The sequence below is a fragment of the Equus quagga genome, chromosome 19 (genome assembly GCF_021613505.1).
Source record: "Equus quagga isolate Etosha38 chromosome 19, UCLA_HA_Equagga_1.0, whole genome shotgun sequence".
Classification (NCBI taxonomy): Eukaryota; Metazoa; Chordata; class Mammalia; order Perissodactyla; family Equidae; genus Equus; species Equus quagga.
Window position 1 is genome coordinate 8,901,566 of NC_060285.1, and position 19,361 is coordinate 8,920,926.

At 47.9% G+C, this 19,361-nt stretch overlaps 1 protein-coding gene across 1 annotated transcript; it reads right to left on the reverse strand.

Moving 5' to 3' along the window:
* Nucleotides 1–9,573: 9,573 nt before the first annotated feature.
* LOC124230212 (60S ribosomal protein L35-like) lies at nucleotides 9,574–9,921 on the reverse strand. The gene has a single exon (XM_046646021.1). The coding sequence runs from the start codon at nucleotides 9,919–9,921 to the stop codon at nucleotides 9,574–9,576; it is 348 nt and encodes a 115-aa protein (XP_046501977.1).
* Between the last annotated feature and the right edge of the window lie 9,440 nt (nucleotides 9,922–19,361).

The window sequence follows — 19,361 nt, forward strand, 5'->3', positions numbered from 1 at the left end:
ACGGGCACGTCAGATCCAGCTCGTTATTCCTCCAGCCTCATCGTATTCCACAGTGGCTGCAGCTGATGTTTAACCAGCCTCCTGTCAGGGGACAGGGAAGTTGCTGCCAGTGTTTTGCTGTTACAGACCATGCTGTGATGCCAGGGTTAAACCCCCAGAGCTGGGAGATCAGAGGGTATGCGCTTCCATTTTGCCAAATTGCTACTCAGAGAAGTCAGACCAGTCAACCGTCCCACCCACAGGGGATGAGGGCTTGAAAGGAGGGGTCAGTGACTCTTCTGTCTGGTTTCCCGGAAAAGCCTGGAGGGTGAACTGGTGGCGGGACCGGGAATCAAGCTCCTAGATGTATACACAGGAGGAAATCTCATTCAAAAGCCACATAATGAGTGGACTTAGGAAGGAGCTCGTTACCATGGCAACCTGAGTCCCCTGCTGCCAAGGTTGCGGGGGGAGGTTTCTTCTGTCTTCTCTCTACCTGGCAGGAGCTCCTCTCTTCTCAACATCACTTGAGAAAGAAAGACAGAGTGTGGCATTCTTTTACTGAGGTCAGTGCGCAGTTTCTGACAGGGACCACCCTGTCACAGACAAGGTGTGATTCTCAGTCGTCCTCTCAAGGTGGAGAGCTGGCTGAGCCCCATTCCCGTGGTGGACAGAGGTACCTGGGTATCTCGCCTAAAACACTGATGTCATGGACCCCACCGACCTGCACTGTCTTTTCTCATGCTCCCTAGAGGAGCCGGGTGGGCCAAGCTCCCAAGGAGATTGTTCTGTTCCCTTCACAAGAAGAGGTTTTCCAGATTTTTATTTTTTCAGAATGCTGAAAGTCAAGGTCAGGGGAAGTGGCTTGAGCAGGCCTCTTAAAACAGTCCCTGGGGTCAGCCCAGTGGCAGAGCAGTTAAGTTTGTGCGCTTCACGTCAGTGGCCTGGGGTTTGCCGGTTCGGATCCCAGGCATGGACCTACGCACTGCGTATCAAGCCATACTGTGGCAAGCGTCCCACATATAAAATAGAGGAAGATGGGCATAGATGTTAGCTCAGGGCCTGTCTTCTTCAGCAAAAAGAGGAGGATTGACAGCAAATGTTAGCTCAGGGCTAATCTTCCTCAAAAAAACGAACAAACAAACAAACACCAGTCCCTGGCTCTAAGTCACTTTCCTCTGCTTCCTTCAGGGCATTTAACCCAGAAAATGCCGATTGGAATAGAGCTGGGGGAGAGGCAGCAGCAGGCGGGCAGAATTCAATTAAATTAATTTCACCTGTTCCTGCATTAGGCTGTATGCCAGGCACACAGTGTACACGCCCTCGTCCAATTCTTTTAACCGCTCAGTAAGGTGGGAATTTTTATCCCCACTGTTATAAGAATGAAATCTGAGGCTTCAAAGCTTCAGTGCAAGAATAGGACCCGGGCTTTGCCTGAGTCTCAAGGTCATGCTCCCCACTCCCCACCGGGAGATAATTTGGAGATGCTAAATTGGAGATGCGAACCAAGCTGGGGAGGGACGGTCCCTTCTCTTGGATGTATGAGACGGCAGCCAACTTTGTCTCCCTCTAAGCAAAGAGGTCTGTGAGGACTTGACCCACCAGTGTCACCTATCCCTTCACCTGACGTCCCCTCCTCCCTGACTCCCACGCCCCGCCTTTAATCGGACAGTGGGCTACAGTGGGGAAAACATGGAATGTGGAGGTTCATGTCCACACTAGCTGTGGATCCTGACTCTGTCTGAACCCCACTCTCAAAACAGAAATACGTGAAAATGATGCCTCTGGGTTTTGTTTGTTTGCTGTAAGAACACCTAGCACCCTGGGGCGGATTCAGTGAACGGAGGGGAAGGATTTCCAGGACGTGACTTTGCTGTTAGACTCAAACAGCCCAGGCCTGCAGCCTGTGGCTTGGGAGCCCTTTCCACTTTCTCGTACTTGGGCTTCCCTGTGAGGCACTTCCCCTGGCCTCCAGGGTATATGACAGTCTTGATTTGTACCTTGAATTTGATCGTTCTGCATCCTATCCCAGAGGCAGGCATCCCTGAGGCATTCCCAGGAGAATCTTATCCCACTCACACACACATTCTGTCTCCACATTCCAGGCCCCTGAGGAACCCTTTTCCTCAAGTCCACCCCCTCCGGCAAGCCTCAGAAATTTGTTCTGGGTGCTCTGTGCTCCCCAGGCTTTGGAGCACTGCCTGGTGACAGTGGCCTGGGCAGCAGGAGCAGAGATTAATCCTCAAGGAAAATTGCAAAGACAAATGTTGCTTCTCTGGTTCCTGTTGATGAGGATTTTTAGGCTGCTTAATTTTAAAACTGCAGATGAGAAGCAGGCTCTGGGGAATGGAACTTGCCCGTGTTGGGACACATTTACCTTTGTAAGGTAAATCTCTATCTGTAAAAGGTGCCTCCCTCTCTGTACCAGGAAGAAGAAGAGAGATGACCTTATCCCTAGAAACTCTTAATGGGGAAGGCAAGAACTTAAGTTGGTTACTGTCTGGCAACCTCATGTAACTGATTTAGGGTGGTGGCTTCTGGCCTTTACTTAATCCGATTTGATTCTTATCTAAAAGTCGTGGGCCCACCCAATGGCCAGACCCCACCTGCACTGATACCATTTTAACTTTTTTCCATGTTCTTTCCTTTGTCTTGGTAAAGAGATGACTCATATACCCATGCCTTATAAAATTAGCCCTAACCCTCAACTCGGGGCAGCAGCAGGAGCTCTGACTGCCCGTGGGCCCTGTCCCCACGCACCAGCTCTGCCTGCCCATGACTCCTGTCCCCATGCTATGCCATACTATTCTCTAAATAAAAGAGCACTACTGCCAGATCTTGAGAGTCTAAGAAATGTTTCTTTCGACTCCTCGGCTCACCGACCCCGCATCACTGTGACTGATCTGAAAGGCCCCTGCCCCACCACGGGGAGGTGGGAAGGAACCCTAATTGGGCAATTCATGTGGCTGCAGCATCTTCTAGTTTAAATCATCTCTCTTGGATGACTCAGTCTCTGGAGGGAAAATGCTCAGTCCTTTGAATTTGCTCTCCTTCCCACTGCCACGCTCCATGACCCTGGGGACCAGGTCCGCTGAGGGGTGACCCGTGGGCTTTCTGGGTTGCCTGCTGACATCCAGTGCCGGAATCACCCCTGAGCATGAGGGCCCCACAGACAGCGATCTCTTTTTCCTGACCCAAGACTCTGAGGCCCTCCAAGTCTCCTTGTGGGATCCCAGAGAATTTCAGGATCTCCTGCAGCCGTGGGGAGCCACCACCTCAGTGTTGCACTTCCGCTCCTCTGACTTGCTGGACACAATGTCTAGCCCACTATGGGCCTCCTCCTGAGGATCTGAATAGGAAAGAGGGCCAAGGCTGCCACACTTCAGCCCTCCCTCCACCCTCCTCACTCACCCCTCCCTCAACTCCTGGCTTTGGCCTGGAGGAGGAGATAAGACCAGTGTGGGAACCACCTGTGACCCTTGCCTCTGCCTTCCTTCACGGTTGTCCTGCGGCCACAGCCCTTGCGTCGTATCCTGATTTCCTTCCACTCCAGGTTCGTAAGAAAACTCGGTGATCTAGACCACCAGGCCTGGCTCTTGATATTTTTTTTTTTTTTGAGGAAGATTAGCCCTGAGCTAACATCTGCCAATCCTCCTCTTTTTGCTGAGGAAGACTGGCCCTGAGCTAACATCCATGCCCATCTTCCTCTACTCTATATGTGGGACGCCCACCACAGCATGGCTTTTGCCATGTCCGCATCCAGGATCCGAACCGGTGAACCCCGGGACCACCGAGAAGCAGAATGTGTGTGCTTAACCGCTGCGCCACCGGGCCGGCCCCCTAGCTCTTGATATGTTAATGTGTTTAAGTTATTTAGGAAATTCTTTCTCTCTCGGCAAAGGCTAGCTTTCAAGCCTGCTCCCCTGCTTCACATCCAGGAATATTTTTTTGGATATCCAGAGCTGAGCACCGACTTCCTCTTCCTCTTTGCATTCCTAATCCTCTCCGGCGCCAATGGATGCCTCTGGCAGAAGAGGGCCGTCACACGAAAATGGAGGACAGAAGAGGAAAGCATATTAATGTGTTCAACGGACGTTCTCCCAGTCCACTCGCTTGTGACTAGGCCTGTGTAAGGGTCCTTCCAGCCCTGAAATTCTGGGAATCTGTGAATTCTGCCCTTTCAATCTCGTCGAGGTAGGAGCTCCTTTTTCATTAGCAGTTTTTTTGTTTTTTAAAGGCCTTTCCTTTAAGCAACATTGCTTTATTCCTGCCATCACTCCTCTCCCCTCTGTGTTAAAGCTTCCTGGGAAAGATGTTCCTCCTGACGTGGGCTCCGTGAGCCCAGGAGTTGAAAGAAAGATTTCTTGGAATCTCAAGTAGAAGTGCTCCCAAAGCAGTAGGGATCTTTTCTTCAGAGAATAGCGTGGAGTAGCATGGGGACAGGACCCGTGGACAGTAAGAGCTGCAGAATGGGGACAGGGCCCGTGGGCAGTGAGAGCTGCTGCATGGGGACAGGACACGTGGGCAGGAAGAGCTGCAGCATGGGGACAGGACCCGTGGGCAGGAAGAGATGCAATGTGTTGAGGGTTAGAGCTAAATTTATAAGGCATAGATATGTGAGTTATTTCTTTACAAGACAAAGGAAAGATCATGAAAAAAATCATTAAAATGGTAGCAGTGTAGGGGTGTCTGGTTGTTGGGTGGTCCTATAACTTTAGATAAGAAATCAGGTGGGATTAAGTCAGGGCGTCCTGTGCTTCCCGGAGGATGATGCAGATCGGTCTGTAGGGCGGGATGCCTTGGGCTCCTCCCTGGGGCAGCCTTGCTCCTCATCACTCCCACTTCAGAACCCACCAGGTCAACCAACAACCTCTTTATTTCTAAATCCAAAGCGTCCTATGTTAGCTTCCTAGGACTGCACGACAAAGAACCACAAATTTGGGAGCTCATAACAAAAAAAAAATTAAGAAAAATTTAAGAGAAATTAATTGTCTCACAATTCTGGAGGCCAGAAATCCGAGATCAAGTAGGTAGGCAGGACTGGTTCCTCCTGGAGGTGCCTGGGGGCGTCCATTCCATGCCTCTCTCCTGGCTTTGTGGCTGCAGCGGTCCTCATGTCCTCCAGCTCATTGGTGTATCACTCCAGGCTCTGCCTCAGTTTCAGTGGCTTGCCCTCTGTGTCTCAAATTTCCTCCTCCTGGGTGCAGTCATTGGATTTAAGACGCACTCTAAATTCAGATAACCTCATCCTGAGATCCTTAACTTCATTCCATCGGCAAAGACCCAGTTTCCAAATAAGGCCACCGGCTCAGGTGTTGGCTGCTAAGACTTGAACATATCTTTCTGGAGGACACTGTTCAAGCCATTACACACCCTTTTCAGTCCTCGGTTTGACCTTTCTGCAGCATTTGAGGCTCTTGATCACTTTGTCTTGGAAACCAGTTTTCCACTGGCATCCAGGATGCCAAGAGCTGGTGGTTTCCTTCCTACCTCTCTGGCTGATCCTCCACAAGTGCCTCCACTGGCTCCTCTTCCTCTGCCCAGCCCTGAAAGGTTAAGGTCCCGGAGAATCTGTCCTGTCCTTAGCTCTCCTCTCACAGTCTCCCTCCGGCAATCACATCCATTCCCATGGTCAACAGACACAATGGAGTCATCCTGGGATATAGGAGACCATATTATTGCAGGTCTTAGGGCTAGAATGGGCTTTGATTTGACTAGATGGCAATAAGGCAGGAATATTATAGCATCAGAAGAGTGACAAAAGGAACACAATATTTTAAGATTTCTCTGGTCTTGGTGTTTGGGATGGACTGGATTGGAGAAAGGGATGCGAAAACTGAGAACCCTCTGGGAAGTTACAGCTATAACCCAGGAATGTGATGAGAAGGGTTTAGACTAGGATGCTATTGAGAGAGAGAAAAGACAGAGTGAGGAGAAGAGAATTAATGTTTTACTGGGCATCTATTGTGTGCCACTTTATATATGCTTCAATTCTCACAACAACCATGCGAGGAATATATTCTTACCTCCATTTTGCAGATAAAAAAGCTCAGAGTGGGGCTGGCCCATTGGCATAGTGGTTAAGTTCACGCACTCCACTTTGGTGGTCTGGAGTATGCCGGTTCGAATCCCAGGTGCAGACATAGCAGTGCTCGTCAAGCCATGCCGTGGCAGCATCCCACGTAAAGTAGAGGAAGATTGGCACAGATGTTAGCTCAGGGTCAATCTTCCTCATACACATAAAAAGCTCAGAGAGGTTAAGTGACTTGCCCAACATCACACAGTAAGTTAGTGGCCATGCTGGGGTATAAAACCAGGTGTCTCTGAGTCTAGATATCAGATGGAAAGAATGACTCTGAAATAATTTAAAATAAGGCTTGGCAGAACTTTATGATGGAACAGAGGTAGGGGGTGAGTGAGGAATGTAATGCCCTGGAGAGAAATGGGGAATTTTGGACAGTAAGTTTGTGTGTGTGGCAATTGGTAGGAAGATAATGAAAAAATGGGTTTCCATCATATTGTGTTTGGGATGGTAGAGACGTCATGCGGGCAGGTAGGAATATTGGGCTTGGGGTCGGGAAGGGAAATAGGGCTTTGAGGGGCAGCAGTAAAAAGGGGGCGTGGTCAACTGAGCAGTCACGGAGATGGAGATGAGGACAGAAAGCTGCAAACTGGTGACTTGTGGGAGCGCCTTACCAGCTTTATCTATTTTTTATTTATTTATTTATTTTTTTTTTGAGGAAGACCAGCCCTGAGCTAGCTATTGCCAGTCCTCTTCTTTTTTGCTGAGGAAGACTGACCCTGAGCTAACATCCATGCCCATCTTCTTCTACTTTATATGTGGGACGCCTACCACAGCATGGCTTGCCAAATAGTGCCATGTCCGCACCCGGGATCCGAACTGGCGAATCCCGGGCCACTGAGAAGTGTAACGTGTGAACTTAACCACTGTACCACCGGGCCGGCCCCCCAGCTTTATCTAAATTTATTTATGGGCGGTGGCAGGTAAGGTTCCCTTCCCCATTTCCTCCAGAAAGATGTTTTCTTAATTCCTGATTTCTTCCTCTTAACTCCATTTCCCGAAGAAGGAAGGAGAGTCGGGGAGGCCACCAGAAATAACGAAGCTCCCCAGCAAAGCTCTTGTCTGCAGGAGGCCAGGCGAGCCTGGCGCACTCACGCTCGGCTCAGATGACAGGCAGCAGGGGAGGGGAGCTGACCCAGGCACCGCCAAGCAACGGGGTCGCGCTAGGGTAGTTGGTGCTCAAACTCCATTTGTCTGACAAGTTAGAGCTCTGTCAAGTGATGGTAATGGAGCTGGCATTTGGGATTTAGCCTTTTTTTTTTCTAGTGAGATGCAGGAGAGACCAGGATGGAAAGACAGCAGAACCTCTATGAACCAAACTCTTGTTTTTCCCTTTGCAATGAACTGGTTTATCCCCCCAGTCTGCTGTTGCAACCACCTAATTGTAACCAGATTTCTTTCTTCTTGCACATTGCAAAATTGACTCCAGGGGGACCTGAGAACAGAGTGCCGAGACATCCCCTTGGTTCATCCACATCAGAGCATCCATCAGCATTTTCTTAAACTCCCCGCAAGCACACGGCTCCTGATTAGCTAATTCCCTCTGCTGGGAAGGCCCCCTCTCCTCCTTATCCTTTCAGAGCTTGGTGGGTGACATGTCGCGTCTTTAGCCAAGGCTTCTCTGACCTGCCTGAACAGCTCTGTCCCTCTCCCCCGGCACCTACGCTCTCTCACACCTTGTAATTTTACATTATCTGATTAACATTTCACTCCCCACTGGAGCTGGAAGCTCCACGAGGGCAGAAACCCTGCCTGCTTTTGCTCTGACGGAGGGCAACGTGCCTGCTCACTTGGCCACAACTGTCTGGGGCCTTATGTCTGACTTTGCTGTCAGATATCTAGATTCCATATCTAGATATTGCTCCAGTATGAGTTCTTCCTCCTCGGGCATCTGGGGAGGAGGTTAGAAACCCTCCAAGCTTATTTGCAGTATTTTATGTGCATATGCAAATGTGCACTTGGGGTGGAAGAGAGTCTAGAGTTTTCATTAGATTCGAGGTTTAAGATTTTTTTCCTGTGCAAAATCGCCAACAGCAATTGACTGGCTTCCTTGCTGTCCTCTAAGTCATCCTTGATCCTTCCTGATGCGGGCTTGGTGAGTCAAGGAGTCGGGAGAAAGATTTCTTGGACTCTCAAGGTCTGGCAGTAGTGCTCTTTTATTTAGAGAATAGTATGGCATAGCATGGGGACAGGAGTCATGGGCAGTAAACAGCTGCTGCATGGGGACAGGACCCCTGGGCAGGAAGAGCTGCTATGTGTTGAGGGTTAGAGCTAAATTTATAAGGCATAGATATGTGAGTTATTCCTTTACAAGACAGAGGAAAGATCACGAAAAAAATCATTAAAATGGTAGCAGTGTAGGTGGGGTCTGGTTATTGGGTGGTCCTATAACTTTAGATGAGAATCAGATCGGATTAAGTCAGGATGTCCTATGCTTCCCGGAAGATGATATCGATCAGTATGTAGGGCAAGACACCTTGGACTTCTCTCCCTGGGGCAGCCTGGATCCTCATCACTTCCCATCTGCTCCTTTGCCTGTTCCATTTTCCACGCCACCCTCTCTAACTATTGAGACCCTGTTGGGATAGCTGTTGTTTTTGTCTGCGTATCATCCTTCTCTCTACTTGAGGTAATATAAATTCTCTTTTTCATTCAGGAACTAAAACACACACACACAGTGGGCTGCCGATGAAATGGCCCCGCTAGGATGAATGTGTGATCTATACTAACCAAGAAGAATGTCCCATTTCTCTGGTTCTCATGCTTGGTTGGGTGGGAAGATATGTGACACACACAGGACTAATCAGAGGCTTTTTCGGGGTTTGAAACAGATGTTAGGGGGAAAAGTGACAAGGATGTGTGAGATGACAGGACAGAAGTCCTGGCTAATTCCTGCAGCTGCTGCCCATGAGGAGAATGTAAGTTCACACAGCTGCTTCTGGCCATCTTTGCTACCACATAGGAGGACATCTCTTGAGAAGGAAGCCGACGGAGAGGAAAACTGAGCCAAGCAATAGAGAGAGAGGGTGTGAGGAGGAGAGAAGGGAGCGTTTGTCCTGATGGCAGAGCTTGAGCCCTCGGAGCCAGTCATGTCTTAAAGCCTTAGCCAGCCCTGAACTTTCCCACTTAATAGGCCAAAACATTCCCTTTTTTTGCTCAAATCAATTGTAGTTAGATTTCTGTCATTTACAACCAAAAAAGCTCTTACCAATTGTCTTCACTCAGGCTACTATAACAAAATACCATAGACTTGGGTGGCTTGCACAATACACATTTATTTCTCACAGTTCTGGAAGCTGGCAAGTCCAAGATCAAAGCGCTGGCTGATTCAGTTTCTGGTGGGAGCTCTTCCTGGCTTGCAGACGGCTGCCTTCTCACTGTGTCCTCACGCAGCCTTTCCTCAGTGAGTGCAGGTGGAGAGAGAGAGAAGCAAGCTCTTTGGTGTCTCTTTTTCCAGCCAGTTAGTTTGTGTTTTATTAAGTTCACAATGCTTAGGCCTGGACCATGTTTTCCTACAGTGGGTACAGCTGCTCCTTCAGCTGCTGCGTCTTGGTCTTCAGGTTCTCTTTGTACTTATTGAGACAGCGGCATGTGGCACGTGTTTTCTTGGGCCGCAGATCCAGGGGCTTGCACCTCTTGCCCTTGTAGAATTTCCTGAGGTTCTCTTTCTGCATCTGTTTAATGACAGTGAGAACACAGGTGATGGATTTGCGAGCATCTCTACACTTGGAGAGCTTGGATACCACACCACCAGTCACTTTGGTGACATGCAGCTGGGACAGCTCCACCTTCAGTTCATCCAGCTGTTTCAGCAGCTCTTCCTTCTTGCTGTGAAGGCCTCGAGGCTTAGTCTTGGCCATGGCACCACGAGCTGCCGCCACTGCCACCTGCTCGGAGCAGGGTATCTCTTCTTATAAGGCCACTAATCTCATCATGAAGACTCTTGATTTCTTGATTCTTTATGGAAGAACCCAATAGGGCTGTCAGTGCAGCTTCCACAGAGCTCTGTGGAGCTGTGTGCTTCCGGTCAAGTCTAGAGGGAGATGAGAGAGGGTCTACCAGCAGCTCCGTACAAAGAAGAATAAAGACTCTCCTTCCAGAAGCCCTGGCTAATGACTTCTTACATCCCATTGGTTGCTCTCACATCCCTGAATGAACCACTGTGGCCAAGGAGATTGGATATGTTGACTGGTTAAAGCCAGTTGGGGCCCATCCCTGGATCTCGGGGTAGGGTCCATACTTCCTAAACTGAAAGATTGGAGGTTCAGGATATTCTCAAGAGAGTTAACAGAACAGTTGCTTAAACAACAGGGATTGATTTTTCTTGCACAAGAAGAAGCCTGGTGTTGGTTCAGCAAGTCAGTGATAGCCTCGGGGACCCATGCTCTTTCTGTCTTCCTGCCCCACCAACCTTAGTGCACGGGTTTGCATTCTCATACTTGTCACCTCATGATCCCAAGATAGTGGCTGCAGCTCCAGAAAATGCATCTACATTCAAGGCCGAGAGAAAGGAAGAAGAGCCCAGATAGTACCAACCTCATGCGTTTCCTTTAATCAGGAAAGCAAAACTTTTTCCAGAAGTCCCCACAACTGACTTCCTTTTTAAGTCCTGTTGGTCAAAACTGGAGCACATGTGTGCCCTTGGGTGCAAGGGAGGCTGGGAGAGCAGGAGACAAGGTGGTCCGATGGGCTTAGACTAATCACGACCCATCACCTGGGGGTTCTGTTAGCGAGGAAGAAGGGGGCATGGGTATTGGGGGGCGTCACAAATAATGTCAGACAGAGTTCCTTAAATACACGCAACTTTTCCCACCTCTACATATTTGCTCAGGTTTTTTCCACCTGCCTGAAACTTGCTCTTCTCTACCTTGCTTATCAAAGTTCTGTCCACCTTTCAAAATCCTTTTCAAATGCCCTGAATCCCCAGGGAGCTGTGAAGGCTTTTTTTGGCTTCTCATAGCACCTTCTACCTTTATTCCGGGACTTAATTCTGTCCTCTGGATGGCCCTGTGCATGAGGCAGTATTCCACTGCACACAGCTCTGTGGTTAGACGGGCCTTGATTCAGCCACTTTCCAGGTGTGCCTTTGATAGGTGACTGAAGCTCTGTAGGGCCTCAATTTCTTCATCTACAAAGTGGGAGCAATAACAGAACCTGTCTCATAGAGTTGTTGTAAGGATTGAATAGGACCATTTATGTCAAATATTTAGCCTAGTACCTGTCCCATAGCCGTCACTTGATAACTGTCAGCCATTATTATGACTGCTGCCCTGCTCTCCCCATCACCGCCCTCAGTCTCTGCCTTCTAAAGCTTTGCATACTCTGTCACTTTTCTTAAAATAGAGATATAACTCACACACCATAAAATTCACCCTTTTAAAGTGTACAACTTAGTGGTTTTTAGTATATTCACAAATTTGTATAACCATCACCACTATTTAATTCCAGAACGTTTTTGTCACCCCCAAAAGAAACCCTGTCCTTGTTAGCAGTCACTGTCCATCTTCCCCTCCCCCAACCCTTGGCAACCACGGATCTACTTTCTGTCTCTATGGATTTACCTGTTCTGGACATTTCATATAAATGGAATTCTACAATATGTGGTCTTTGGGCTTGGCTTCTTTCATTTAGTATAATGTTTCTAAGGTTGATCCACGAAATGGCATGTGTCAGTACTTCCCTCTTTTTCACGGCTTAATAATATTCCATCATATGGATTTACCACATTTTGTTTACCGATTAACTAGTTGATGGACATTTGGATTGTTTCCACCTTTCGGTATTACGAAGAATGCTGCTGTGAACATTTGTGCACAAATATTTGTGTGGACATATGTTTTCAATTCTCTTGAGTATATTCCTGGACTGGAATTTCTGGGCTTTATGGTAACTCTTTGTTTAACCCTTTGAAGAACTGCCACACTTTTCTATAGCAGCTGCACTATTTTACATTCCCACGAGCAGTGTTTGAGGGTTCCAATCTCTTCGCATCCTCACCAACACTTGTTATTGTCTGTCTTACTCTGCCACTTTTAGCCCAGTGACTCACATCGTAGGTGCTCAGTTTGTTGAACTGAAGCTCTCTGGGGCTCTCACCCCCGCTGACGTCCTGTGAGGCACAAGAGGCATAGTTTATCCACTGGTGGCATTAACTGTGACACTGTGGATTTGGGGAGGACTGCTATTTACAACTTCACTTGGTGCTTGCTGGTGTCAGGCCCAGAGTTGGACCCTGTAGTCTGTGTCTTCGTGGAACCGAGAGTCTATGGAGGCACAGATAAGTCAACAGAGTATGGAATCACAATCTAGCGAGTACACTCCTGGAAGGCAGCCCAGGGCATGGTGGAGAGACGATGGCAATTCCCCGATCTGGGAGGGAGGAGGCTGCTCAAGGAGCGCTTCCTGGAAGAGGCACTGCCCGACCTTTGTCTTAAAGACTAAGTAGGAGTTACTCAGATCAAAAAAGGGGAAGAGTGTTCCTAGGCAAGGAGAGCAGCTCAAGGCAAGTGTGGCCATGGGACACACCTGCACTATGCCCTGGAGGTAGGAGGGGAATAAAGTGGAGATTCAATGGTGAGGTGAGAATAGAGAGCTCTGAGTGTGAAACGTCTAGGTTCCACTCAGGAGAAACAGAACAGAGGGGAGGTCTGCCTCAGCCTCCTCATCTGTAAAATGGGGATAATGGTGATATTAGCTCCCTCGTAGGGGTCTTGTATGGGTCTACTGAGCTTGGACGAAAAGTCCGTACAGCATGTGAAACAGTGCCTGGCACCTGCTCAGTAGGTGTGGGCCGGGCCTGGTGCTCTCTGCTGGGAACTCGGTGAGAAGTTCTCTGCATGCTCCTCTCCGGCTCCGAGAGAAGTGAATGGGCAGGGGTGGGGGGCGGGGGGTTGTTCACAGTAGAGACATAATGCTTCCTTTGCAACCGTGAGGGTGGAGGCCGACTGTGGAGGGACAGTGGGCAGTTCCCAGAAAAGGAAGGGGGACTTGGCAGACAAAACAATGTGTCCACTTCTGGGAAGAAGTGATCAAGCTACCAGTCAAGCATTATGTGTTGAATTCCTACTGTGTGCAAGGCAACGTGTAAAAATTGCCTCAAGGTTACAATTGAGTTGGAGAGACAAGGCAATAATTCAAGAAAGGAGCCATCCAAGTCACACGATAGAGCAAGAGTGATCATCTAATAAGTGGCATAGCTGGGAAGATTTATAGGAGCCCCTCCTACAGGAGGCCAAAGCAGGCTTGGAAGGTTTCCCCGAGAAGCAGGGAAACGAGCTGGCGCAGAGGGGTGAGCAGGATTCAAGCAGGTGCAGGGGAGGAGAGGTCAAATCAGGCAGAGGAAACCACAGGGCAGGGGCAGGGCTTTAAGTCACTTACAGTCAACCAGAGAAGGAAGAGATTCCAGAGCACCCCACGGAGGTTAATGGAGGACAGCACAGGAAAAGGTGGTATAATTAATAACTAACATTTGTTAAGTGCTAGGCAGAGTGTTAAGTGCTTTCTGTGTTTAGCAGAAAGAAAAATCACGCTTTTAAAATTATGCTGCAAAATAGTACTTATTAATCTAGATAAGGATCACAAGTATAAATGCTTCCAGGAGCCACACAGAATAAATAAATGAGTGACTCAGGACAAGTGTTAGATAATAGGGAGTGGTAAGGATTGTGGCAAACTAAGGAGTATTTTCTTCCCCTAAAAGGGGCAGTCACTCCTCAGCCCCAGCCAGATGAAGTCCCCAGTGACCACTATGATCTTAAATCCAACAGGCCTTTCCATACCTCATCAACCTGACCTCCTAGGCATCTTTGGTCCACTCTTCCTTAAACCACTCTCTTTTTCTTGCTTGTATGATGCCATACTTTCTCAGTTTTCCTTCTCCCTCCCTGGGCATTCCTTTGCTGGCTTGGCTATTCCTCCTCTGTTCAACTTCTGCGTGGTGGAATTTCCCAGGACTCAGGCCCAAGCCTCTTCTCATCTGACTCTGCCCTCCCTCTCTCCTTAGACCGTCTCACCTATCTGTAGGCCAATGATGCCCAAATTTATATTTCTAGCCTGGCTTTTCTGAAATCAATGGGATACCTTTGCATCTCACACATAAACAAACCCCATACTGATCTTTCGATCTCCTCTCATAAATCTGCATCCCTTTCAGGTTCCCCATGTCAATAAGTGGAGCCTCCATCCTCCCAGTTACACATGCCATCAACTCTTTCTCCTTCGTCCTCCACATTTGGCTCATCGCAGGCCCTGTGACTTCTGCTTTACAAATGCATCTCACATATGTCTACCTCCCTCACCTCCACTGCTACCACCCTCTTCCAGGCCATAACCACTGCTTGTCCAAACAACTGCTGTACACTGTCCTTTGCTTTCGTTCTCTTCCCCCTTCTAATCCATTCTCTATATGGATTCCAGAGTGATGACTTTAAAATACAAATATAATCATATCAATTGCATGTTTAAAAGCTTTTGATGGTTTCTCCTGGGTTTGGTATAAAATCCAAAATTGTCAGTGTGGTTCACAATGCCCTACATGAGCTGGGCTCGGGGCTATGAAATCAAATGTCTGTAGGGTCCAGGTGAATGACTTAAATAAATGAAACTAGGTGAGTCAGGGATCTAATAGGGAGGAGTGTAGACTGTGGCAAACTGGCGTGCATGCCTGTTGAAGGGTGTAGTCTCTCGAATCCAGCAGATTGTTGGCATGTGGGAAGGTAGGTTCTGGAGCCAGATCTTCTGATATTTCAAGAGAAGCTGGTCATCCAGATTTTTAAGTAAATCTATGAATTTAAAAGTTGGCAACTGATTCACAAACATTTTTATCTACGCAAAATAAAAACAAAAACCAAAAAATCACACCTGTGGGTCAGATGCAGCTCCCCAAGCAGCCAGATGTCGACTTCTGCTCCAAGGATCAAGGACAGAAAACTTCTCTTAGAAAAATTGCTAACACTTTAGTTGAGAAGCATTTAATGGGGTTGGGGGTGGGGTTTGCAAAGATAAAGTGTTTCTTCTTCCCCTTTCCTCAGGAAAGACTGAGACACAGAGAAACGCATTGCTCTGTGTAATAGAGTAAAAGGTGTCCTCCTTGGAATGAACGGTTTTGCGTTTTGCACTGGATTGTGGATTTTCTCCAGGCTGTCCAGAGGAGAGGAGATTTGGAGGCCCTAAAACAAGGAGAAAAGAGGAGATGGGGAAAGGGCCGAGGTCCAGTGTCCATGGCTCAGAAACCAGGCAGCAGGCCAAGCCTTCAGGGAGACGGCAAAGGGCCTCCCCGTGACCTGGCACCGCACACGGACAGCAGGAATCCTGCGGCCTGCTGGCCAGCTCAGTCCTTTCCGATTCTGGGCTCTCCCCTCCTCTCCTTCCCTGCTTTGACAATCCCTGAGCCCCACTAACATAGGCTTGAGCCAGCCCTGGCTGCCTCGGGGTGAAGCCACCTGCAGAGAGCTGGAGCATCTTGGAGAGGTGGTGATGAGCCAGCCAGAGGGGGCAGGTGACACACAGGACCTGCCACAACCACTTACAGAGATGTTGAGAAGGCACTGGCCTGCCCACAGCAGCCCCCGCAATGGACACTTAAGTTGGTAGATGTGGATATTTCAGGTTAAGGTGACCCTGGAACCCTCAGGTTGCATATGTGACATCTCATGTAATCGTCCCAACAGCCCCGTGACGTAGGTGTTATTCTCCTCATTTTACAGATGGGGAAACAGGCCCAAGAGAGGAGGTCACTTGCCGAGGCCACCGGGTTCCTAAGGGCTAGAACCAGAAAGTCTAGGAATGTACCAGCTCTGCCCTCGCAGGAGGCGAAGAGGGGACGGTACTTCTGAAGATGGAGGGATCTGAAGGAAGGCCACTGGAGATGGAAATGGCTGAGGGATGAAAACTTGATTTGCTTTGGCCAGTTTCTGCATCAGTGGTGGGCCTTCTCCAGAGCCCCCCCGGACAGTTGTGTTCACATCAGGCTGCACTAGAAGACGCTGCCGGGCCCCCCAGTCCCGACTCCACAATGTTGGTTGTGGATGACGCGTTTATTTTAGAAACAGGGCTTGAGCATTTGTGCTGGGGGCCCTGAGAGAGAGGCTGAGAAATCAGGAGTGAATAAGACACAGTCCGTGCCGCGCGGTGCTGGATGGGTGAATGAGGGCTTGTACAGCGCCCTGGGAACCCAGAGAGGAAGCCATCGATCCTCCCCGGGAGGCCAGGGTCCTCCTGGATGAGAACACGTCTGAGGCGAGCCCCGGGGGGTCTATTAGTTTCCTGAGTCTGCCGTACATAACAAAGTACCACAGACTGAGTGGCTCAAAACAACAGGAATGTGTGTCTTACAGTTCCGGGGGCTGGAAGTCTGAAATCAAGGGGTTGGCAGGCAGGACCGTGCTCTCTCTGAAGACGCTGGGGAAGGCTCTGTTGCATGACGCTCTCCCAGCTTCTGGTGGCCTCAAGCATTCCTTGGCTTGTAGATGCATCAGTCCACTCCTCCGTCTTCTTGTGGCATTCTCCGTGTCGTCACATCGTCTTCCCTGAGTGCGTGTCTGTCTCGGTGTCCAAATTCCCTCTTTTTATAAGATCAACAGTCGTATTGAATTAGGACCCACTCTGAGGACCTCATCTGGACTCGGTTAAATCTATAAGACCCTATTTCTAAATAAGGTCACATTCTGGGGTAGTGGGAGTTAGGACTTCAACATATCTTTCAGGGGATTCAATTCAACCCGTAACAGAGATCAAGCAAGAATTCCACCTGGGAGAGGAGAAGGGGCTCTTCAGCAAGGGATGCACACACAAAGGCAGGGACGTGTGAGGTCCAGGGTGTGGTCACTGAGGGGATGAGGCTGGGGCCAGTTTGAGAATACGGATGCGATCTGAGGGGAGACACTATGGAAGGTGAACTTTGAGTCAAGCACACCTGGGTTTCGATATTGACACTGTCAAGCTCTATAACCTTGGGCAAGTCATTTAACTTCTCTAAGTCACAATTGACCCATCTGTAAAATGGGCATAAAGGGCTATCTACCACAAAATGTTTTTGGGAGGATTAAATGAGTTAATAAATAAATATAGTACTTAGCATAGTGTTTGGCACAAGAATGGCTGCAAAAAAATATGTTGCTCTTTTTTTCTTTCCTTCTTATTCTTTTCTTTTGTGGTGAGGAAGATTGGCCCTAAGCCAGCATCTGTGCTAATCTTCCTCCATTTTGTATATGGGACACCACCACCACATGGCTTGACAAGTCGTGTAGGTCCGCGCCCTACAGGATCCAGGAAGGCACAGCCAGGCCACCAAAGCAGAGCATGCGAACTTAACCACTATGCCATGGGGCTGTCCCCTCGTTTTTTGTCCTTTTAACAAACAATGTTGCCTTTCTGTGTAGAGTGAAATCACCACTATTCACCACTAATGAAGGAGATAGCTTTGCAGATAATTAAGTCAGCGGCTTCTCCATCCCATCTCTGACCATCTGGAACATTCTTCCCTCGGTTGTCCTCTGAGAGTTGGACCTGAGGCTGGGGCACTCAGAGTAGGTTGCCCATCACTGTTTAAACAGAAATCCCACCTCAAAGGTGAGTCGCCTCACCTCGCCCCGTCACCATGACCACCCCCCGTGGTTTCCACAATCTCAGAACTTAGGTGTAATTAGCAAGGCATTGTGAACTGTAAAATGAAGCTTGGCCTCATCTCACCAACCATGTTCCAAGGGTGTTTGCTTTTTTGACTTCCTCAGCTGAGGCTACTGGATCAGTTTGACTCATTGCACATCATAGGCCTGGGAAGAGGAGAAGGAGGAGGAGGGGGAGGAGGTTTTGGGGGGTGTGTGGTTCTCCATCCAAATGCTCAATGGAAAAAAAAAGAAGAGAAGTATCTCATCGAACAGCAGGAAGGAAGAGCCTGGGTAAAAAAAAAAAAAAGATTTTCTTAGTAATGAGGCATAAAGAACCAGTTATTACTAATTTAATTTGAGTAAAATATTATTGCTAATAATTTTAAAAAGAGCCCAATTTAAAAATGGGCAAAGAGTTTGAACAGAAATTTCACCAAAGAAGATATATGGATCGCGAATAAGCTCATGAAAAGATGCTCGACGTCACTACTCATGAAGGAAATGAGTTCAAAACCACAATAAGACCACTTCACACTCATTGGGATGGCTATTATAAAAAAAAAATAGAAAATAACAATTGTGGGCAAGGATGTGGAGAAATTGGAATCTTTGTGCATTGCTAATGGGAATGTAAAATGGTACAGCCACTGTGGAAAACAGTATGGCAGTTCCTAAAAACATTAAACGTAGAATTGCCACATGACCCAACAATTTCAATTCTGGTTATATACACAAAAGAATTGAAAGCAAGGTCTCAAACAGACATTTGTACACCCATGTTCATAGCAGCACTATTCACAATAGCCAAAATGTAGAAACAGTCTAAATAGCCATTGACTGATGAATGGATAAACAAAAGGTAGTATATACACACAATGGAATATTATTCAGCCTTAAAAAGGAAGGGAATTTTGACACATGCTACAACAAAGATGAACCTTGAAAACATTATGCTAATTAAAATAATTAGCTAAATAATTAACTAAATAATTAAAATAAGTCAGACACAAAAGGACAAATACTGTTTTGGCTTTTTTTTTTTTTTGAGGAAGATTAGCCCTGAGCTAACATCTGCCACCAATCCTCCTCTTTTTGCTGAAGAAGACTGGCCCTGAGTTGTCATCTGTGCCCATCTTCCTCTACTTTATATGTGGGACACCTGCCACAGCATGGCTTGACAAGTGGTGCCATGTCCACACCCGGGATCCCAACCAGCGAACCCTGGGCCCCTGAAGTGGAACGTTCGAACTTAACTGCTGTGCCACCGGGCCGGCAGACAAATACTTTTTTGTATGATTCCACTTATACGAGGTTTCTAGAGGAGTCAAATTCATGGAGACAGAAAGCAGAATGGTCACTGCCAGGGACTGGGGGGAGGAGAGAATGGGGAGTTAGTGTTTAAGTGGTACAGAGTTTCAGTTTGGGAAGAAGAAAAAATTCTGGAGATGGGTAGTGTGATGGTTGCACAACAGTGTGAATTACGTGATACCGCTGAATTGTACACTTACAAACGGTTAAAATGGTAAATTTTATGTTATGTATATCTTTTTATTGTAGCAAAATACACATAATATAAAATTTACCATCTTGACCATTTTTAAGTGTATAGAATTCAGCTATGTATATTTTACCACAGTAAAAAAACAAGTAAAAACTGATCATGCAGGAAAAAAACAAACAAAAAAATCATTGCT